At 37.3% G+C, this 24,595-nt stretch overlaps 1 protein-coding gene across 1 annotated transcript in view; it reads right to left on the minus strand.

The window, feature by feature from the left end:
- Window positions 1-785: 785 nt before the first annotated feature.
- Window positions 786-24,595, minus strand: part of CYLC1 (cylicin 1) — a 57,774-nt gene continuing 33,964 nt past the window's right edge. Inside the window, exon 6 of the mRNA XM_043896473.1 lies at window positions 786-939. Within this exon, the coding sequence (XP_043752408.1) occupies window positions 907-939 (33 nt within the window). The 3' untranslated portion in view covers window positions 786-906. The remainder of the gene's footprint in view (window positions 940-24,595) is intronic.

The following is a 24,595-nucleotide window of genomic DNA, read 5'->3' on the forward strand; positions in this document are numbered from 1 at the left end:
CTTTGTAGTGATGCTTCCTAAGGCCCACTTGGCTTCACACTCCAGGATGTCAGTCTGTAGGTAACTGGTCAGACCATTGTGGTTATCCAGTTCATTAAGATTTTTTTTAAATAGTTCTTCTGTGTATTCTTGACACCTCTTCTTAATCTCTTCTGTTTCTGTTAGGTCCATACCATTTCTGTCTTTTATTGTGCCCACCTTGGCATGAGCTACTCAGTTCATGGTATTTTTATTATAGCAGCCTGAACAGATTGTCTCTTTGTATGTATGTCTATATGCATGCATGGATACATGCATGTATCTTTCCTTCCACATCCATTTCCTCTCTCCAGAAGGAATATGAAAAGCATATTCATAGGAATTTGTATAATGATTGATAAGCATGTTTTATCCTCCTATGGTCACTTGCAGTGTATCATTAAATAAAATAATAAACTAAAGAACTAATTTCTAAAGATAAATGATTGCATTTGGAATTTTGTTTATGTAGGTTGGTGGTGGGGATTATGATCTACATATATCTCTGATTATTTTAATGGTGTGAAAGATCTGGTTCCTTCCATTTTCTTTGCTTTTTCTAAATATAAAGTAAAACAGAAATTTAACAGAACACACAAGAGAATCCCAAAGAAGATTGCTGTTACAACCTGAACACAGAAGTAGCTTCCAAAGTGAAGTGATGTAAAATGCTGCAAAACTTTGTCTTGAGTAGGTCAGGCTTTTAGTAAATAAATCACACCTCTATACATCACCTTTATAAATTATGTGTAAAAAATCAACTCCTGGTGCTCACAGAAGACTTGTTTTTATTTATTACAGTTCCACAGAAGTAGAAATGCTCATTTGAGAGTAGCTATTGTTAACTGTGGTAAGGCCATTCTGTGAAATGAAGTGCTCAGTTGTTCTTTAAAGCAGTTTATGGATCCATTTTGCTTCAGGCTGAGGAATAAAGTAGAAAAAAGATTAAAATAAATAGTAGGATTAAGAAAAAGCTAGTAATTATAGAGAGTTCCTGGTGTGTTAAAGACCACAATGAAACACACAATTGGAAGCAAACTTGGATATGATTTTTACATTTTCTTATTAAAAATGTAGATCCCTACATCCCACCCCAGAGTTACCAAGTAAAAGCCTGAGATGGAGTCAGCAATGGCATGTTTAATAATTTCTCTGCATGATCCTAATGTTCATTTAAAGATGTGAAATACTGAATACTAGTCCAAACACCACCATTTGTGTAGGAACCAAGTCCTAAGCAATGTTACATTATGAACACAACTACTTTAATGGACAAGGACTTCAAAAATTGATAATATAAAAACACAAAAATACATTTAAAATACTGGTAGTCTCTCTAAATTTCACCACATTAATACAAGTGTTTTCACATTTGCACATCACTGTCTATTGTTTGTAGAGTAGTTGCAAATTACACATAGTTGCAAATCTATAGTATTTTCCTCTACGTTCTCCCTTAGTATTATAGTATAAACTTTACCCTCTAAACTCAAGGTCTCACAACTAGTATTTCAATGAATAAATACGATGTTTTATATTTCAGTAAGCCAATCTTCTAATTTTCTACATTTAGTTTAATTCCAAAATTTTTGTCTTATAGACAGTATTGCAATTATCATCCTTATGCCCAGAGTTATTTTTTCCTTCTGCTGACTTGTTTTTGTTGTGATACATTTTTACTAATGGGATTACTGAATCAAATAGTACCATCCCATTTGTGACTCTTCCTACATAGTACCATATAGGTCTAGAAGAAATTTAACCAGTTTGTGTTGTTCCTCTTTTGCCATCAGCAGTGAATTAATGGTATAGATACATAGATATACATATATCTGTGTATCTTACTTGGAACTATTGAGGCTTCAGGGATAGTGGTGTATTTATTCATTTATTCACAATTCAGAGAGTAGTAGTAGAATTTTTTCCATACATAAAAGAGTTTTGGGAATGTTCAGAAAATGGAACTTTGCTAAAGGAAGGCAGATCATGGAATTAGAGCTTATTCTTGACAGTCAGACTTCAGCAAGAAGACATCAAAACTAATGGTGAGTGAGGGGAAAGGGTAGATTAGTTGCACACTTAGAGCAGAGCAAAGAAGCAGTGTATCAACACCGTTATATAACAGGTAAAAAGAAATATCTTGAAACTATATATATATATATTTTAAATCAAAGAATCATCATGGAACAAATCAGTACTTTGTTTATCTTCCATTTATTTATAGTTTAGTATTTCTTAAAAAGAAAACTGAAGCTGTAGTAGAGGTATCACAATTTTCTATTGCTGCTTTTATGCCCCTTAGCCTTGCATTATGATTACTATGCCTGTTGCCAACTCTGTGTCACTCCCATCAACCACTTTATCTGCATCCTGGTCTGGAAATTTTGTTTCTTCCTTCAGTTAATATCATCTTTCAATGTCATACTCATATTCCGTTTCATGACGCAATTTCATAGACTGGTTCTGGTATTAACTAGCTGAGTATTCTTGAATAGAAACTTCTCCCATCGCCTTTGCCCTTTAAAAATCTTTTTTTATCTTTCATGACCCAGTTCATATATCACTTTTTTACCCTAACTGAATGGGTGAATGAGTAAGTTAATTCATAAACTGGGCAGACTAAAATTTCATACTATCTAGTACCATCTGGAGTTTTAAAAATGCCCAGCAATTCGTTCATTCATTTCTTGCTAATTTCTAATAAATGACAAATTAATTGATTTATTAAATTAATATTGAGTGCCAGTCACTCTCTTGTACATATAAGCAAAGAGTTTTTATCTTCACAGAGCTTATGTTTTACCAAAGGATACACAAAATAAACATAATAAATAAGTAAATTACATAGTGGAAGGTAACAAATTTCATAGGAAAAAATGTAGATGAGGTGAGGACTAGTATGCAGTAGTGGGGATTGTTGCAATTTTAAATTGTATGATTAAATTAACCTCATTGAAAAATTGATATTTGAGCAAATATTTGAAGAGAGAATTAACCACATGGAAATCTGAGGAAATAAGATTCTAGCTTGAAGAGTGGATCTGTGCAAAGTCCTACTCCTGGGATGTATGGAAGGATACCAGTGTGGTTTTATCAGACTGATGAAAAGGTGAGATCAGAGAGAATAGCAAGTCAGATTATCTAGGATCTTATTGGCAATTGTAAGCATTTTGACATTCATTCTGAGTGAAATTAAGTACTAGAGTTTGTTGTTGTTCTTATTTTGTTTCATTAGGTTTAATTTAACTTTGTTAATTCTAAGTATACATTTTAATAAACCTTATCAATTAGATGATGTTCAATAAATTGCATCCATGTTGAGGATATGAAAAGGAAAGATTAGAAGCAAGAGATATATTAGGAGGCTACTGCAGTAATAAAGGAGATAGATAATAGTGATGAGGGCCAGGCTGGTAGCAATGTGGTTCACAAGCAGTCAGATTTTAGATATATACTGAGTCAACAGGATCCAAGAAGGGCTGTGAAAGAAAGATAATAAAGATGTTTCTAATGAATTATAATCTTATTCTTGATTTTCAAGAAAATGTGTCTTGAGAATTTACTGTTTCCTTTCAGTCTTTGATAGATAGCTATTATCAAGATAAGGGAATTCTCTATTCCTTTTTAAATTGGTGTTTTCATCTTAAGTAAGTGCTGAAATTTATCAAATACTTTTCCAAAGACATCCAATTCCAGTTCTCAAGAATAAAGTACATGAGCAAAGAACATAAAGATGGAAAATTTGTGTGGTATTTTGACTGTTTCTATTCTCAGGGAACTTCCCAGTTGGCTCAGTGGTAAAGAATCTGCCAGCCAAGCAGGAGACAGAAGTTCAGTCCTTGGGTCAGGAAGATCCCCTGGAGAAGGAAATGGCAACTTATACCAGTATTCTTGCCTGGGAAATCCCATGGACAGAGGAACCTGCAGGGCTACAGTCCATGGGATTGTACATGAATTAAAGTTGGACATGACTTAGTGACTAAGGAACAACAATTCTCGAGGAAGACTATCTTCAAGATTATTGTTGTTCAGTTGCTAAATTGTGTCTGACTCTTTGTGACCCTATTGGCTGCAGCATGTCAGGCTCCTCTGTCCTTCACTATCTCCTGGAGTTTGCTCAGATTCATGTCCATTGAGTTGGTGGTTCTATCTAACATTCTCATCCTCTGTTGCCCCCTTCTTCTCTTGCCCTCAATTTTTCCTAGCATCAGGGTCTTTTCCAAGGAGTCAGCTCTTTGCTTCAGGTGGCCAAAGTATTATTGGAACTTCAACTTCAGCATCAGCCTTTCCAATGAATATTTAGAGTTGATTTCCTTTAGGATTTACTCTTTTGATCTCCTTGCAGTCCAAGGGACTCTCAAGAGTCTTCTCTGGCACCACAGTTAGAAAGCATCAATTATTCAGCACTCAGCCATTTTTATGACTCAAATCTCACATCTATAGATGACTACTGTGTAAACCATAGCTTTGACTATAGGGTCCTTTGTTGGCAAAGTGATGTTCTTGTTTTTTAATATGCTGTCCAGGTTTGTCATAACTTTCCTTCCAAGGAGCAAGCATCTTTTAATTTCATGATTTTAGTAACCATCTGAAGTGATTTTGGAGCCCAAGAAAATAAAATCTGTTACTGCTTCACTTTTTCCCCTTCCATTTACCATGATGATGGTATTGGATGCCATGATTTAGGTTTCTAATTTTGAGTTTTAAGCCAGTTTTCTCAGTCTCTTCTTTCATCATCATTAAGAGGATCTTTAGGTCCTCTTCACTTTCTGCCATTAGGGTGGTGTCATCTGTGTACCTGAGGTTGTTGATATTTCTCCTGGTAATCTTGATTCCAGCTTGTAACTCATCCAGCCTGACATTTCGCATAATGTACTTTGTATCTGGAAGTTCTTGGATCATGTTCTATTGATGCCTAGCTTGAAGGATGTTTAGCATAACCTTGCTAGCATGTGAAATGAGTGCAACTGTACAGTAGTTTGAACATTATTTGGCATTTCTCTTCTTTGGGATAGGAATGAAAATTGACCTTTTCCAGTTCTGTGGCCACTGCTGAAGTTTCCAAATTTGCTGACATATTGAGGGCAGCACTTTAATTGCATCATCTTTTAGAATTTGAAAGAAGTAGGGTGATGACATACAGCCTTGTGGTACTCTTCCTGTTTTTTTCTGTTGCATCTTGACCTGCATACAAGCTTTTCAGAAGACAGGTAAGGTGGTCTGATATTCCCATGCCTTTAAGAATTTTCATAGTTTCTCATGACCCACACTGTCAAAGTCTTTAGCATGGTCAATGAAGCAGAAGGAGATGTTTTTCTGGAACTCTCTTGCTTTCTCAATGATCCATTGAATGTTAGCAATTTGATCTCCAATTCCTCTCTTTTCTAAACCCAGCTTGTACATCTGGAACTTCTTTGATCATGTCTTATTGAAGCCTGGCCTGGAGAATTTTGAGGATAACCATGTTAGCATGTGAAATGAGTGCATTTGTACAGTAGTTTGATTACTCTTTGGCATTGCCCTTCTTTGGGATTGCAATAAAAACTGACCTTTTCAAGTCCTGTGGACACTGATGAGTCTTCCAAATTTGCTGACATATTGAGTACAGCACTTTAATCGCATTCTTTTAGGATTTTAAATGAGTCAGCTGGAAATCCATCACCTCCACTAGCTTTGTTCGTAGTAATGCTTCCTAAGGCCCACGTGACTTCACACTCAACGATGTCTGGATCTAGGTGAGTTACCACGCCATCATCATTATCTGTATCATTAATACAATTTTTTGGTATAGTTCTTCTGTGCATTCTTGCCAACACTTCTTAATCTCTTCTGCTTTGGTTAGGTCCATACAGTTTCTGTCCTTTATCGTGCCCGTCTTTGTCTGAAATGTTCCCTTGATATCTCCAAATTTCTTGAAGAGTTTTCTAGTATCCCATTCTATTGTTTTCCTCTATTTTTTTGCATTGTTTATTTAAAAGCCCTTCTTATCTCTCCTTGTTATACTCTGGAAATTTGAATTCAGTTGGGTATATCTTTCCCTTTCTCCTTTGCCTTTCATTTCTCTTCTTTCCCCACTGTTTGTCAAGCCTCCTCAGACAACCATTTGGCCTTCTTGCAATTTTTTTTACCTTTGGGATGGTTTTGGTCACTGTCTCATATACAATGCTATGAACATCCATCCATAGTTCCTCAGGCACTCTGTCTACCAGATCTAATTCCTTGAACCAATTTATCACATCCACTGTATAAATTTTTTGACTTAGATCATACATGATTGGCCTAGTGGTTTTCCCTACTTTCTTCAATTTAAGCCTGAATTTTGCAACAAGGAGCTCATGCTCTGAGTCACAGTCAGCTCCCGGCCTTGTTTTCGGTGACTGTATAGAGCTTCTCCATCTTTGGCTGCTAAGAACAAAATCAGTCTGATACTGGTATTGACCATTTGGTGATGTCCATGTATAATTATCTCTTGTGTTTTTGGAAGAGGGTGTTTGCTATGACCAATATGTTCTTTTGACAAAACTGTTAACATTTGCCTTGCTTCATTCTGTACTCCAAGGACAACCTTGCCTGTTACTCCAGATATCTCTTGACTTCCTAGTTTTACATTCTGTTATCCTGTGAAGAAAATGACACCCCCTTTTTTTTTGGTGTTAGTTCTAGAAGTTTGTCTAGAAGTTTAGTTCTTGTAGGTCTTCAGAGAACCAGTCAGCTTCAGTTTCTTCAGCATCAGTGATTGGGGCATCAACTTGTATTACTATGATAATAAATGTTTTGCCTTGGAAACAAACCAAGATCATTCTTTCATTTTTGAGATCACATCCAAATATGCTATCTTAGACTAGTTTGTTGACTTTGAGGGTACTCTATTTCTTCTAAGGGATTCTTTCCCACAGCAGTAGATATAATGGTCATCTGAATTAAGTTCACTCAATTCTGTCCATTTTAATTCACTGATTCCTAAGATGGCAAAGTTCACTCTTGCCACTTCCTGCTTTACCACGTTCAATTTATCTTGGTTCATGGATCTAACATCCCAGGTTCCTATGCAATATTTTTCTTTACAGCACCAGGCTTTCCTTTCACCATCAAAAAAAGTCACAGCAGAGCATCATTTCTTCTTTGGCCCACCCACTTCATTATTTCTGAAGCTATTAGTAACTGCCCTTCACTCTTCCCCAGTAGCGTATTGGATGTCTTCTGACTTGGAGGACTCATCTTCTGGTGTCATATCTTTTTGCCTTTTCATACTGTTCATGGGGTTCTTGTGGAAACAATACTAGAGTAGTTTGTCAAACTAGAGTAGAAACGGCAAACTACTCTAGTATTCTTTCCATAAGTGGGCCATGTTTTATCAGAACTCTTCACTCTGACCTGTCCATCTTGGGTGGCTCTGCATGGCATGACTCATAGATTCACTGAGTTATGCAAGTTCTCTTGTCATGACAAGGTTGTTATCCATGAAGGGGAGCTTCAAGAAAGGGGACAAATGAAAGATGTGTTGCAGGCATTTTCATTTCCTGGGGAAAGATCTTATGTTTTACGACAGAAGTAGACATGTATCTGTGTATCTGCTTTCTTTAGCTCAGTGTTCAGCACAGAATATTTGTTCAAGAAATATTTGTTGACTGATGAAACAAAAAATGAAGATGGATGATTCTAATGAATACCGAATTTTCCTAAATATATTTAGAATTCAAATATAAATCATTCTAAATATAAAATTTTAATGTAACTGATAACAAAACCAGAGATTGCTCTGGCAACATCTGAAAGTTCATCAGTCAAATATATGTATTAACTTCCTTACACTGCTATTTTCTTGGTGGACGACTTAACCAAAAGCACAAAATAACTCCTATTTAGTGGTGGAGCTAAGTCTCAAGTCTAGTTTTTGTGTTTCTTTCAACTTAGAAGTTGAATGAAAGGAGATAGCCTACAAGAGTATGGATGAGAAAATAGTCTAGGGACACAGATTTGGAAATACACACAGAAAGGTGAAAATTAAACACATAAAATAGATGAATGCTTCTAAGTACAGTGGAAGATAGAAATATAATATAGTAGGATTCAAATATGCAAAAAAGTGTATCTATTTATTTAATTCATATATTTATGAGTGGTTGCATGTGTTTTTGGGAAACAGTGTTTGCTATGAGCAGTGAGTTCTCTTGTCAAAATTCTGTTAGTCTTTGCCCTGCCTAATTTTGTATTCCAAGGCCAAATTTGCCTGTTACTATACCTGTATATTTGCACAATTGCACTCCTCTCACACGTTAGTAAAGTGATGCTTAAAATTCTCCAAGCCAGGCTTCAGCAATATGTGAACCATGAACTTCCAGATGTTTAAGCTGGTTTTAGAAAAGGGAGAGGAACCAGAGATCAAATTGCAAACATCTGCTGGATCATTGAAAAAGCAAGAGAGTTTCAGAAAAGAACATCTATTTCCATGTTATTGACTATGTCAAAGCCTTTGACTGTGTGGATCACAATAAACTGTGGAAAATTCTGAAAGAGACGGGAATACCAGACCACCTGACCTGCCTCTTGAGAAACCTGTGTGCAGGTCAGGAAGCAACAGTTCGAACTGGACATGGAACAACAGACTTGCTCCAAATAGGAAAAGGGGTACATCAAGGCTGTATATTGTCACCCTGCTTATTTAACTTATATGTAGAGTACATCATGAGAAACGCTGGGCTGGAGGAAGCACAAGATGGAATCAAGATTTCTGGGAGAAATATCAATAACCTCAGATATGCAGATGACACCACCCTTATGGCAGAAAGTGAAGAAGAACAAAAAAGCCTCTTGATGAAAGAGGAGAGTGAAAAAGTTGGCTTAAAGCTCAACATTCAGCAAACTAAGATCATGGCATCCAGTACCACCACTTCATGGCAAATAGATGGGGAAACGGAGGAAACTGATTGATTTTATTTTTCTGGGCTCCAAAATCACTGCAGATGGTGATTGCAACCATGAAATTAAAAGACACTTACTCCTTGGAAGGAAAATTATGACCACCCTAGACAGCATATTAAAAAGCAGAGACATTACCTTGCCAACAAAGGTCCATCTACTCAAGGCTATGCTTTTTCCAGTGGTCATGTATGGATGTGAGAGTTGGACTATAAAGAAAGCTGAGCACCAAAGAATTGATGCTTTTGAACTGTAGTGTTGGAAAAGACTCTTGAGAGTCCCATGGACTGCAAGGAGATTCAACCAGTCCATCCTAATGGAGATCAGTCCTGGGTGTTCATTGGAAGAACTGATGTTGAAGCTGAAACTCCAATATTTTGGCCACCTGATGCGAAGAGCTGACTCATTTGAAAAGACCCTGATGCAGGGAGGGATTGGTGGCAGGAGGAGGAGGGGATGACAGAAGATGACATGGTTGGATAGCATCACTGACTCAATGAAAATGGGTTTGGGTGGACTCTTGGAGTTGGTGATGGACAGGGAGGCCTTATGTGCTGTGGTTCATGATGTTGTGAAGAGTCAGACACAAGTGAGCGACTGAACTGAACTGAACTGATACCTGTATATTGTCACTCCTGTATATTGTACACTTATTGTATATTGTCACCCTGCTTATTTAACTTGCATGCAGTGTACATCATGCCAAATTCTGGGGCTGGATGAAGCAGAAGCTGGAATCAAGATAGCCTGGAGAAATATCAGTAACCTCAGATATGCAGATGACACCAACCTTATGGCGTAAAGTGAAGACCTAAAGAGTCTCTTGATGAAAGTGAAAGAGGAGAGTGAAAAAGCTGGCTTAAAACTTAACATTCAGAAAACTAAGATCATGGCATCCGGTCCCATCACTTCACGACAAATAGATAGGGAAACAATAGAAACAGTGAAGGACTTGATTTTTTTCGGGTTCCAAAATCACTGCAGATGGTGGCTGCAGCATGAAATTAAAAGACGCTTGCTCCTTGGAAGAAAAGTTATAACCAATCTAGACAGCATGTTAAAAAGCAGAGGCATTACTTTACCAACAACAGACCAACTAGTCAAAGCTATGGTTTTTCAAGGAGTCAAGTGTGGATGTGAGAGTTGGACCATAAAGAAAGCTGAGCACCAAAGAATTGATGCCTTTGAACTGTGGTGTTTTAGAAGACTCTTCAGAGTCCTTTGGACTGCAAGATCAAGCCAGTCAATCTTAAAGGGAATCAGTCCTGAATATTCATTGCAAGGACTGATGCTCCAGTACTTTGGACACCTGATGTGAAGAACTGACTCACTGGAAAACACCCTGATGCCAGGAAAGACTGAAGGCAAGAGGTGAAAGGGATGGTAGAGGATGAGAAGGTTGGATGGCATCACCAGCTCGATGATTTTGAGTAAGTTCTCGGAATTGGTGATGGACAGGGAAGCCTGGAGTGCTTCAGTGCATGGTGTTTTAAAGAGTCAGACACGACAGAGCAACTGAACTGTACTGAACTGAGGAGTGGTTGCTAGTACTGATAACTAGGGGCAGAAAAATTAACTTGCTGGAAATAATATATATTTTATGGCTTATAACAGTCTCTTCAAGGTTAACCCCAAAAATGAACCATAGGAAAAACACTGAGTTGGACATGGGATGAAGAATAAGTGACAGACATGAATATAGATACATAGTAATTAGGAAGGATAAAAGAGAACAGTAAGTGTAGAAATTCAAACTAGTTAAGGGAGGAGACATTCCAATGAAAGCAAGAAGTCACAAGGTAATGAGGATGGAGATAAGGCCATAGTATTTGGTAAAAGATTATTTCAGGACATCCCTAAAAGAATGCTTTTAATAGAAAAACTAGAGTAAGAGAACAAGAAAGGAGAACTGAAGAGAAAAAATTAAGAGCACTAGGAAAAAATGAAGTTACAAATACAATGTTTCAAGTTATAAGTGTAATTAACAAATTAACTAAAAACAAAGAATCATATTAGAAAAAGAGAAGATGAATAAAATCTTCATCCATTTTGGAAGCGAGCCAATGGAAAATATATAAAACTGAGAAAAAACTATATAAATACATTATGTAGAGATACAGAAGGGTCACAAAGCGACTGAACTGACTGACTGACTGATCTCTATTCTAATCCAATTATGGGCAGGCATATTGCCTACATCTTTAAACCACCAGTAGGGAACACCAAGCTCTTCCTCCTGTGCTGTCTACAGTTACATTTTATAGTTCATCTAGTTTGATTCCTTATTCTGGAAATGAAGAAACACGTTTGGAATAAGAAAGACATTTATGTGCCTTATTTTATCATGAAGCAACACGAGTTTTAGGAATAAAGTATATTTTTAAGCCAGTTTTATAATTCAATAATTCCTATCTGTTTAACTTCAATTTGTAATTTGGCTGATTTTACATAGAATAAGTATGTTGAAGTCTTGAGGCTACTTTTAGAGAAGGACCAAAAGCTAGAGGCAGGAGGCTTGACTCCAACACTTTAGAACATCATAGAACTCCTGACTCCAGGGAATATTAATAGACAAGAGATCACCCAAAAGTTTCCATACCTACACTGAAACCAAGCTCCACCCAAGAGTCAACAAGTTCCACTGCAAGACAAACCACACTAATTCTCCAGCAAAATAGGAACACAACCATGAATATTAAAAGACAGGCTGCCCAAAGAGATGCCAAGCCCATAGACTGTCCAAAACCCTCTACTGGACACTTCATTGCAAGCCAGAGAGTGGATCCAGCTCCACCAACCAGAACAGAGACATGAGTTCTCCCAACCAGGAAACCTTTACAAACCACTGGTCCAACCCCATCTTCAGGGAGCAGTCTCCACAATAAACAGGAACCATGAACTTCCAACCTGCAGAAAGGGCACCCCAAACACAGCAATCTAAACAAGGTGAAAAGGCAGAGAAATATTCATCAGGTGAAGGAACATGATGAAAACCCACTGTATCAAACAGAAAAGGAGGAAACAGGGAGTCTACCTGAAAAATAATTCAGAATAATGATAGTAAATATGATCCAAAATCTTAAAAACAAAATGGAGTTACAGGTAAATAGACAACAGACAAGAATTGAGAAGATGCAAGAAATATTTACAAGACCTAAAAGAAATATAGAGGAGTCAATCAATATTGAACAATACAATAACTGAGATTAAAAGCACTATGGAGTGAACCAACAGTAGAATGACTGAGGCAGAAGAGAAGATAAGTGAGGTGGAAGATAGAATGGTAGAAATAAATGAAGCAGAGAGGAGGAAAGAAAAAGAATTAAAAGAAAGGAGGACAATCTCAGAGACCTCGAGGACAATGTTAAATGCCCCAACATTCAAATCATAGGTGTCCTAGAAGAAGAAGACAAAACGATAAGGCATGAAAAAAATACTTGAGGGGATACTAGTTGAAAACTTCCCTAAAATGGTGAAGGAAATAGTCACCCAAGTCCAAGAACCCCGACAACTTCAAACAGGATAAACCCAAGGTGAAACACCCCAAAACATGTATTAATCAAACTTACAAAAATTGAAAACAAAGAGCAAATATTAAAAGCAGCAAGGGTAAAGCCAGAAGGGAATGGTTGGACATACTTAAAGTGAAGAAAGAGAAAAACCTACAACCAAGACTACTCTACCAAGCCAAGATCTCATTCAGATATGAAGGAGAAATCAAAAGCTGTACAGACAAGCAAAACTGAGAGAATTCAGTACACCAAACAAGCACCTCAACAAATGCTAAAGGATATTCTCTACTCAGAAACACAAAAGAGTCTTATAAAAAAGAGACCAAAACAAAAAAAGTAAATGGTAAGGGGATCACACTTATCAATAATTACCTTAAATGTAAATGGACTGAATGTTCCAACAGAAAGACAAAGACTGGATGAATGAATGGATACAAAAACAAAACCCCTCTATATGCTGTCTAAAACAGACCCACCTCAAACCTAGGGACACATGCATACTGAAAGTGAGAGGCTGGAAAAAGATATTTTATGCAAATGGAGACCAAAAGAAAGCAGGAGTAGGAATACCCATATCAGATAAAGTAGACTTTGAAATAAAGACAGTGATAAGAGACAAAGAGCACCCTCTATAATGACCAAAGTATCAATCCAAGAAGAAAATATAGCAATTATAAATATATATATGCATCCAACATAGGAGCACCAAATACATAAGGCAAATGCCAACAAATATGAAAGGGGGAATTAACAGTAATACAATAATAGAGGGGGACTTCAACACTGTACACACACCTATGGATAGATCAACAAAATAGAAACTTAGCAATGTAACATAAGCTTTAAATGATACAATGGACCAGTTAGACCTAATTGATATCTACAAGGCATATCACCCCAAAACAATGGATTTCAACTTTTCTCAAGTGCACATGGAACATTCTCCAGGGTAGATCACATCCTAGGCCATAAATCAGCCTTGGTAAATTTAACAAACATGATCATTTCAAGTATCTTTTCTAATTGCAATGTGCTAAGATTAGATGTCAACTACAGGGAACAAAAATGTATTAAAAACACAAACATATGGAGGCTAAATCACATACATCTAAATAACTAGCAGATCATGGAAGAAATCAAAAAGGAAATCAAAACATGCATAGAAACAAATGAACATTTAAAAAAATGACAACTGAAAACGTATGGGATTCAGTAAAAGCAATGCTAAGACAGAGATCCATAGCAATACAAGCCTACTTCAAGAAACAAGGGAATCATTAAATATACAATCCAAATTTTTACCTAAAACAGCTAAAAAAAGAAGAAGAAAAAGAACTCAAAGTTAATAGAAGGAAAGAAATCATAAGAATCAGAGCAGAAATAAATGAGAAAGAAACAAAGGAGACTATAGCAAAGAACAACAAAACTAAAATTTTGTTGTTTGAGAAGATAAACAAAATAGACAAACTGTTAGCCAACTCATCAAGAAAAAAGGGAGAAGAATCAAGTTCATAAAATTTGAAATGGAAATGAAGAAATAACAACAGACAAACAGAAATATGAAGGAACATAAGTGACTACTGTGAGCAAATATATGCCAATAAAATGGACTGTTTGGAAGAAATAGACAAATTCTCAGAAAAGAAGAACCTTCCAAAACTGAACCAGGAAGAAATAAAAATCTGAACAGACCCATCACAAACATGGAAACTGAAACTGTAATAAAAAATCTTCCAAGAAACAAAAGCCCAGGACCAGATGGCTTCAGAGGTGAATTCTACCAAAAAACTAGAGGAAAAACTGACATCTATCATATTTAAACTCTTCCAGAAAATTGCAGAGTAAGATCAACTCCTAAACTCATTGTATGAAGCTACCATCACCCTAATAACAAAACCAGACAAAGATGTCGCAAAAAAAAAAAAAAAAAGAAAAGAAAACTGCAAGCCAATATCACCGATGAACATAGATGCAAAAATCCTCAACAAAATTCTAGCAAACAGAGCCCAAAAACATATTAAAAAGACCATATATGGTGACCAAGTGGGCTTTATCCCAGGGATGCAAGGATTCTTCAATATTTGCAAATCAATCAATGTGATACACCATATTAACAAATTGAAAGATAAAAACCATATGATTATCCCAATAGATGCAGAGAAAGCCTTTGACAAAATTCAACACCCATTTATGATAGAAACTCTCCAGAAAGCAGGCATAGAAGGAACATATCTCAACATAATAAAAAACTTATACAACAAACCTGCAGCAAACACTATCCTCAATGGTGAAAAATTGAAACCATTTCCTCTAAAATCAGGAACAGAACATGGGTGCCCACTGTCACCACTGCTATTCAACATAGTTTTTAATTCCTAGCCACAGCAACAAGAGAAGAAAAAGAAATAAATGTAATCTAGATAGGAAAAGAAGAAGTAAAACTCTCACTGTTTGCAGGTGACATGATACTCTACATAGAAAACCCTAAAGATACCACCAGAAAATTACTAGAGCTAATCAACAAATATAGTAAAGTTGCAGGATATAAAGTTAACACACAGAAATCCTTTGCATTCCTATAAACTATTGATGAAAAAACAGAAAGAGAAATTAGGAAACAATCCCATTCACCATTGCAACGAAAAGAATAAAATACTTTGGAGTAAATGTACCTAAGGAAACAAAAGACTTGTATACAGAAAACTATAAAACACTGATGAAAGAAATTAAAGATGACACAAATAGATGGAAAAATATACCATGCTCATGGATTGGAAGAATAAATATAGTGAAAATTAGTGTACTCCCAAAGGCAATCTATAAATTCAACACAATCTCTATCAAGTTACCAATGGTATTTTTCAAATAACTAGAACAAATAATTCCACAATTTGTATGGAAATGCAAAAAAACATGGAAAACCAAAGCAATCTTGAGAAAGAGGAATGGAACTGGAGAAGTCATCCTTCCTGATCTCAGACTATACTACAAAGCTACAGTCATCAAGGCGGTATGGTACTGGTGCAAAGACATAAACGTAGATCAATGGAACAAAATAGAAAGTCCGTAGATAATTCCATGGACATATCGCTACCTTATATTTGACAAAGGAGGCTAAAAAACACAATGGAGAAAAAATCAAACTCTTTAACAAGTGGTGCTGGGACAACCAGTCAACCATCTGTAAAAGAATGAAACTTGAACACTTTCTAACACCTTACACAAAAATAAACTCAAAATGGATTAAAGATCTAAACGTAAGACCAGAAACCATAAAACTCCTAGAGGAAAACATAGGCAGAACACTCTCTAACATAAATCACAGCAAGATCCTCTATGATCCACCTCCCAGAATAAAGGAAATAAAAACAAACAAGTGGGACCTTATTAAACTTAAAAGCTTATGCACAAACTGTAGGAAACATGAAAAGGCAGCCTTCAGGATGGGAGAAAATAGCAAATGAAACAATTGACAAATAATTAATTTCCAAAATATATAAGCAGTTCATGCAGCTCAATGCCAGAAAAACGAACAACCCAATCAAAAATTGGGCCAAAGAACAAAACAAAAATTTCTCCAAAAAAGACATACCTATGCCAGCTGCGACAGACAATGCAGAAGTGTGGCCGTGAGAAGCTACCCCTTGCCCAAAGTCAGGGGTAGGGACTGAGAGCGCCAGGCTGCGACAGGCAGCCGAGAGGAGCCACCCCACCTCCGAGGAGCGGCGGCTGCAGGGCGCAAGAGGGCTGAGAGGAGCTACCACACACCTGAGGCCAGGGGTGGTGGCCGAGAGGAGCTACCCCTAGTCCAAGGTAAGGAACAGCGGCTGTGCTTTGCTGGAGCAGCTGTGAAGAGATATCCCACATCCGAGTTAAGAGAAACCCAAGTAAGACAATAGTTGTGAGAGGGCATCAGACGGCAGACATACTAAAACCATAATCACAGAAAACTAGCCAATCTGATCATAGGACCACAGTCGTGTCTAGCTCAATGAAACTAAGCCATGCCATGTGGGGCCACCCAAGACGGTCGGGTCATGGTGGAGAGGTCTGACAGAATGTGGTCCACTGGAGAAGGGAATGGCAAACCACTACAGTATTCTTGCCTTGAGAACCCCATGAACAGTATGAAAAGACAAAATGATAGGATACTAAAGGGGAACTCCCCAGGTCCGTAGGTGCCCAATATGCTACAGGAGTTCAGAGGAGAAATAACTCCAGAAAGAATGAAGGGATGGAGCCAAAGCAAAAATAACACCCAGTTGTGGATGTGACTGGTGATAGAAGCAAGGTCCAATGCTGTAAAGAGCAATATTGCATAGCAACCTGGAATGTGAGGTCCATGAATCAAGGCAAATTGGAAGAGGTCAAACAGGAGATGGCAAGAGTGAATGTCGACATTCTAGGAATCAGAGAACTAAAATGGACTGGAATGGGTGAATTTAACTCAGATGACCATTGTAACTACTACTGTGGGCAGGAATCTCTTAGAAGAAATGGAGTAGCCATCATGGTCAACAAGAGAGTCTGAAATGCAGTACTTGGATGCAATCTCAAAAACGACAGAATGATCTCTGTTCTTTTCTAAGGCAAACCATTCAATATCACAGTAATCCAACCCTTGCCCCAACCAGTAATGCTGAAGAAGCTGAAGTTGAATGGTTCTAGGAAGACCTACAAGACCTTTTAGAACTAACACCCAAAAAAGATGTCCTTTTCATTATAGGGGACTTGAATGTAAAAGTAGGAAGTCAAGAAACTCCTGAAATAACAGGGAAATTTGGCCATGGAGTACAGAATGAAGCAGGGCAAAGGCTAGCACAATTTTGCCAAGAGAACTCACTGGTCATAGCAAACATCCTCTTCCAAAAACACAAGAGAAGACTCTACACATGGACATCACCAGATGGTCAACACAGAAATCAGATTGATTATATTCTTTACAGCCAAAGATGGAGAAGCTCTACACAGTCAGCAAAAACAAGACCGGGAGCTGACTGTGGCTCAGATCATGAACTCCTTATTGCCAAATTCAGACTTAAACTGAAGAAAGCAGGGAAAACCACTAAACCATTCAGGTATGACCTAAATCACATCCTTTATGACTATACAGTGGAAGAGAGATATAGATTTAAGGGACTAGATCTGATAGACAGAGAGCCTGATGAACTATGGATGGAGGTTCATGACATTGTACAGGAGACAGGGATCAAGACCATCCTCATGGAAAAGAAATGCAAAAAGGCAAAATGGTTGTCTGAGGAGGCCTTACAAATAGCTGTGAAAAGAAGAGAAGTGAAAAACAATGGAGAAAAGGAACGATATTCCCATTTGAATGCAGAGTTCCAAAGAATAGCCAGGAGAGGTAAGAAAGCCTTCCTCAGCGATCAATGCAAGGAAATAGAGGAAAACAATAGAATGGGAAAGACTAGAGATCTCTTCAAGAAAATTAGAGATACCAAGGGAACATTTCAGGCAAAGATGGGTTCGATAAAGGACAGAAATGGTATGGACCTAACAGAAACAGAAGATATTAAGAAGAGGTGGCAAGAAAACACAGAAGAACTCTACAAAAAAGATCTTCACAAGCCAGATAATCCCAATGGTGTGACCACTCACCTAGAGCTAGACATCCTGGAATGTGAAGTCAAGTGGGCCTTAGAAAGCATCACTATAAACAAAGCTAGTGGATGTGATGGAATTCCAGTTTAGCTACTTCAAATCCTGAAAGATGATTATGTTAAAGTGCTTCACTCAATATGCCAGCAAATTTGGAAAACTCAGCAGTGGCCACAGGACTGGAAAAGGTCCGTTTTCATTCTAATCCCTAAGAAAGGCAATCCCAAAGAATGCTGAAACTACTGCACAATTGCACTCATCTCACATAGTAGTAAAGTAATGCTCAAAATTCTGCAAGCCAGGCTTCAGCAATACGTGAACTGAGAACTTCCAGATGTTCAAGCTGGTTTTAGAAAAGGCAGAGGAACCAGAGATCAAATTGTCAATATCCACTGGATCATTGTAAAAGCAAGAGAGTTCCAGAAAAACATCTATTTCTGCTTTATTGACTACGCCAAAGCCTTTGACTGTGTGGATCACAATAAACTGTGGAAAATTCTGAATGAGATGGGAATACCAGACCACCTGACCTGCCTCTTGAGAAACCTGTATGCAGGTCAGGAAGCAACAGTTAGAACTGGACATGAAACAACAGACTGGTTCCCGATAGGAAAAGGAGTACGTCAAGGCTGTATATTGTCACCCTGCTTATTTAACTTATATGCAGAGTACATCATGAGAAATGCTGGGCTGGAAGAAGCATAAGCTGGAATCAAGATTGCCAGGAGAAATATCAATAAACTCAGATATGCAGATGACACCACCCTTATGGAAGAGAGTGAAGAGGAACTAAAAAGCCTCTTAATGAAAGTGAAAGAAGAGAGTGGAAAAGTTGGCTTAAAGCTTAACATTCAGAAAACTAAGATCATGGCATCTGGTCCCATCACCTCATGGGAAATAGATGGGGAGACAGTGGAAACAGTGTCAGACTTTATTTTTTTGGGTTCCAAAATGACTGTGGATGACGACTGCAACCATGAAACTAAAAGAGGCTTACTCCTTCGAAGGAAAGTTATGACCAACGTAGATAGCATATTTAAAAGCAGAGACATTTCTTTGCCAACAAAGGTCCATCTAGTCAAGGCTATGGTTTTTCCAGTGGTCATGTATGGATGTGAGAATTGGACTGTGAAGAAACCTGCACACTGAAAGTTGATGCTTTTGAACTGCAGTGTTGGAGAAGACTCTTGAGAATCCCTTGGACTGCAAGGAGATCCAACCAGTCCATCCTAAAGAGGTCAGTCCTGGGTTTTCTTTGGAAGGACTGATGCTGAAGCTGAATCTCCAGTACTTTGGCCACCTCATGCGAAGAGTTGACTTATTGGAAAAGACCCTGATGCTGGGAGGGATTGGCGGCAGGAGGAGAAGGGGGAGACAGAGGATGAGATGGCTGGATGGCTTCACCGACTCGATGGACATGGGTTTGAGTAAACTCCGGGAATTTGTGATGGACAGGGAGGCCTGTCATGCTGTGATTCATGGGGTCGCGAACAGTCAGACACGACTGAGCGACTGAACTGAACTGATGGCAAACAAAAGCACATGAATAGATGCTCAATATCATTCATTATTGGAGAAATGCAAACCAAAACCACAATGAGTTATCATCTCATGCTGGTCAGAATGGCCACCATGAGAAAATCTATAAAAGAGAAACGCTAGAGAGGGTGTGGAGAAAAGTGAACCCTCTTACACTGGTGATGGGAATGCAAACTGATCTAGCCCCTATGGAGAACAGTGTGGAGATTCCTTTAAAAACTGAAAATAGAACTGCCATGTGAGCCAGCAATCTCACTTCTGGGCACACACACTAAGGAAACCATAATTGAAAGAGACACACACACCCCAGTGTTCATTGCAGCACTTTTTACAATAGCTTGGACATGGAAGAAACCTAGATATCCATTAGGAGATGAATGGATAAGGAAGTTGTGGTGCATATACACAATGGAATATTCAGTTCAGTTCAGTTCAGTCACTCAGTCTTGTCAGACTCTTTGCGACCCCATGAATCGCAGCATGACAGGCCTCCCTGTCCATCACCAACTCCCAGAGTTTATACTTAAACTCATGTCCATCAAGTCAGTGATAGATACTTTTGTATCAGTTCTAATGTGGTGAATGAAACTGGAGCCTATTATACAGGGTGAAGTAAGCCAAAAAGAGAAACACTAATACAGTGTATTAATGCATATATATGGAATTTAGAATCAGTAATGATGATACTATATGCAGAGCAGAAAAGAGACACAGAAGTAATGAACAAACTTTTGGACTATGTGGGAAAAGCGAGGGTGGGATGATTTGAGAGAATATAGCATTGAAACATATATATTACTATATGGAAAATATATGACCAGTGCAAGTTTGATGGATGAAGCAGGGCACTCAAAGTTGGTGCTCTGGGACAACCTGGAGGGATGGCATGGGACAGGAGGAGGGAGTGGGTTCAGGATAGGGAAACACATGTTCACCCATGGGTGATTCATATTGATGTATGGCAAAACCCAGCACAACATTGTAAAGAATTTATCTTCCAATTAAAATAAATTGATTAAAAATATTGGAAAAAAGATCTGGATAGCCATTTTCCTAAGGATGACACATTCATGACCAACAGGTACTTGAAAAGATGTTCAAGATCACTAGTCATCAGGGAATTTCAAATCAAAACAACAATGCCTCACAGTTTTTAGATTGGCTATTATCAAAAAGACAAGAAATAAGGGTTGATGATGATGTGGAGAAATGAGAACCCTTGTATACTGTTGGTAGTGATGCAAATTGGTGCGGTCTCTAGGGAAAATAATATGGATGTCTTTCAGAAAATAAAAAATAAAATTGCCTATGACCCAGCAATCCCAATTCTGGGTATTTACCAGAAAAAAAAAACCAAAAACAAAACAATAACTCCAAAAGATATATGCACCCTCATGTTCATTTCCACATTGGTTATAATATCTGAGACATGGAAAAATGAGTATTCACCAATGGTTGAATAAATAAAGAAGTTGTGGAATATATAAAAAGTGGAATATTATTTAGCCATAAAAAGAAAATCTTGCAATATACAGCAACATGAATGGAAATTGAGGGACTTATGCTAGTAAAATAAGTCAATCAGAAAAAGACAATATTGATATTGAATTTATATACATAGAAAATCCTAAAATAACTAGTATAGCTCATCAGTGAATTTGATAAAGCTATGATACAAAATAAATACACAGAAATTTCTTGTATATCTGTTCACTAACAATTAAATGTCTGACAGAGAAATTAAAGAAATAATTAAATTTGCCATTGCATCAAAAAGAATAGTGAAATACCTAGAAATATACCCACCTAAGGAGGCAAAATACCTGTAGTCCAGAAACTATAAGATGCTGATTAAAGAAATCAAAGACAACACAAACAGATGATGATATATATTATGTTCTTGGATTGGAATAATCGCTATCATCAAAAATTATCCTACTTAAAGCAATCCCTGTCAAATTACCAATGAAATTTTCCCCAGAAGTAGAACCCCCCCCCCAAAAAAAAACTTACAATTTGTATGGAAACAAAAAGAGACCCCAAATAGCCAAAGCAATTTTGCAAAAGAAAAGCAGAGCTTGAGGAATGAGACTCCCTGATTTTAGGCTATTCTACAAAGCTACAGTCATCAAAATAGTACGGTACTGGCACTGAAATTGAAATATACATCCAAGGAACTGGATAAAAAGCATAGAAATAAACCCACACACCTATGGTCAACTAATCTAGGACAAAGAAGGCAAGGATATACAATGGAGAAAAGACAGCATCTTCAGTAAGTATTTCTGGGAAAAATGGACAGTTACATGTAAAAGAATAAAATTAGAAAATTCTATAAAATCATACACAAAAATAAACTCAAATGGGTTAAAGACATAAATATAAGATCAGATACTTTAAAACTCTTAGGGGACAGTATAGGCAGAATGCTCTCTGACATAAATCATAGTAAGTTCCTCTATGACTCACCTCCTAGAGTAATGGAAATAATAACAAAAATAAGCAAATGGGATCTAATTAAACTTAAAAGCTTTTGCATAGCAAAGAAAAACATAAACTAGATGAAACGATGACCCTCAGAATGAGAGAAATAATTGCAAGTGAAAGTGAGAATTGAAGCCACTCATTTGTGTCTGACTCTTTGCAACCAACTGACAAAAGGTTAATCTCCAAATATGCAAGGAGCTCAGGCAGCTCAACATCAGAAAAACAAACAACCCAATCAAAAATGGGCAGAATACCTAAACAAACATTTCTCCAAAGAAGACATACAGATAGCTAATAAACACATGAAAAACTGCTCAACATCTCTTATTATTAGAGAAATGCTAATCAAAATTGTAATGAAGTACCACCTCACACTGGTCAGAGTGGCCATCATCAAAAAATTTACAAGTGATAAATGCTAGAGAGAATGTGGAGAAAAGGGAATGCTCTTGCCCTGTTGGTGTGAATGTAAATTGATACAGCCACTATGGAGAACAGTATAGAGATTTCTTTAAAAACAAAAACAATATAACTAGGAATAAAACTAGCATGTGATTCAGTAATCCCACTATTGGGCATATATCCTGAGAAAATCACAACTTTAAAAGGCACAAGTATCTCAGTATTCACTGAAACACTATTTACAATAGCCAGGACATGGAAGCAACATAGATACCTATTGGCAGATGATAAGATGAAGAAGTAATGGTACATATATACAGTGGAATATTACTCAGCCATAAAAAGGAACACATTTGCATCAGTTCTAGTGAGGTGGATGAACCTAAAGCCTGTTATAAAGAGTGAAGTAAGTCAGAAAAAAAGCAAATATCACATAATAATGTGTATATATGGAATCTAGAAAAATGGTACTAATGAAGCTATATCTAGGGCAGAATTAGAGACATAAACATAGAGAATAGACTTGTGGACACAGTGGGGGAAGGAGAGGGTGGGACAAACTGAGAGAGTAGCATGGAAACATATACATTACCATATATAAATATCCAGTGGGCATTTGCTATGACACAGGGAGCTCAACCTAGTGCTCTGTGATGAGCTAGAGGTGTGGGATAGGGTGGGAGGAGGGTGGAGGTTAAAGAGGGAGGGAATATATGTGTACCTATGGATGATTTATATTGATGTGTGGCAGATACCAACACAACATTGTAAGGCAATCATCCTACAATTAAAAATAAATTGTTAAAAATGTTGTACATATATACAATGGAATATTACCAAACTATTAAAAATAACAAAATACTACCATTTGCAACAACATAAATGGACTTATAGATTGTCATACTGAGTGAGGTAAGTCAGAAAGAGGACAAATATATGTTATCACTTATATGTAGAGTTAAAAAAAAATGGTACAAATGAACCCATTTCCTGAACAGAAATAGAGTCACAGATGTATAAAATATATTTATGCCTACCAGAGGGATAATAGAAAGGGGGGGATAAATTGGGAGATTAGGATAGACATATACACAGTACTATATATAATACAGATGCCTAATAAGGACCTATTGTGCAGGCCAGGGACTTCAATACTCTGTCACAACCTATATGGGAAAGGAATCTATAAAAAAGTGAATATATGTACATGTATACCATGTATCCTTAGAGATAGCAAGAGAATATTTTATGCAAAGATGGGCACAATAAAGGATAGAAACGGCATGGACCTAACAGAAGCAGAAGATATTAAGAAGAGGTGGAAAGAATACACAGAAGAACTATACAAAAAAGATCTTCATGACCCAGATAACGACGATGGTGTGATCACTCACCTAAAGCCAGACATCCTGGAATGTGAAGTCAAATGGGCCTTAGGAAGCAACACTACGAACAAAACTAGTGGAGGTGATGGAATTCCAGTTGAGCTATTTCAAATTCTAAAAGATGATGTTGTTAAAGTGCTACACTGAATGTGCCAGCAAATTTGGAAAACTCAGCAGTGGTCACAGGACTGGGAAATGTCAGTTTTCATTCCAATCCCAAAGAAAAGCAATGCCAAAGAATGCTCAAAGAACTGCACAATTGCACTCACCTCACACAATAGCAAAGTAATGCTCAAAATTATGCAACACTGTGTAAATTCAACAGTATGTGAATCAATAACTTCCAGATGTCCAAGCTGGATTTACAAAAGGCAGAGGAACCAAAGATCACATTGCCAACATCTGTTGGATCATAGAAAAAGCAAGAGAATTCCAGAAAAACATCTGCTCTGCTTCACTGACTATGCTAAAACTTTGACTGTGTGGATCACAACAAACTGGGGGAATTCTTATGGATATGAGAATGCCAGACCACCTTACCTGCCTCCTGAGAAGTCTGTATGCAGGTCAAGAAGCAACGGTTAGAACTGTACATAGAACAATAGGATGGTTCCAAATTGAGAAAGGAACATGTCAAGGCTGTATATTGTTATCCTGTTTATTTAACTCATATGCAGAATACTCCATGCAAAATGCCAGTCGCATGAAGCACAG

The sequence above is a fragment of the Cervus elaphus genome, chromosome X (genome assembly GCF_910594005.1).
Source record: "Cervus elaphus chromosome X, mCerEla1.1, whole genome shotgun sequence".
Lineage (NCBI taxonomy): Eukaryota > Metazoa > Chordata > Mammalia > Artiodactyla > Cervidae > Cervus > Cervus elaphus.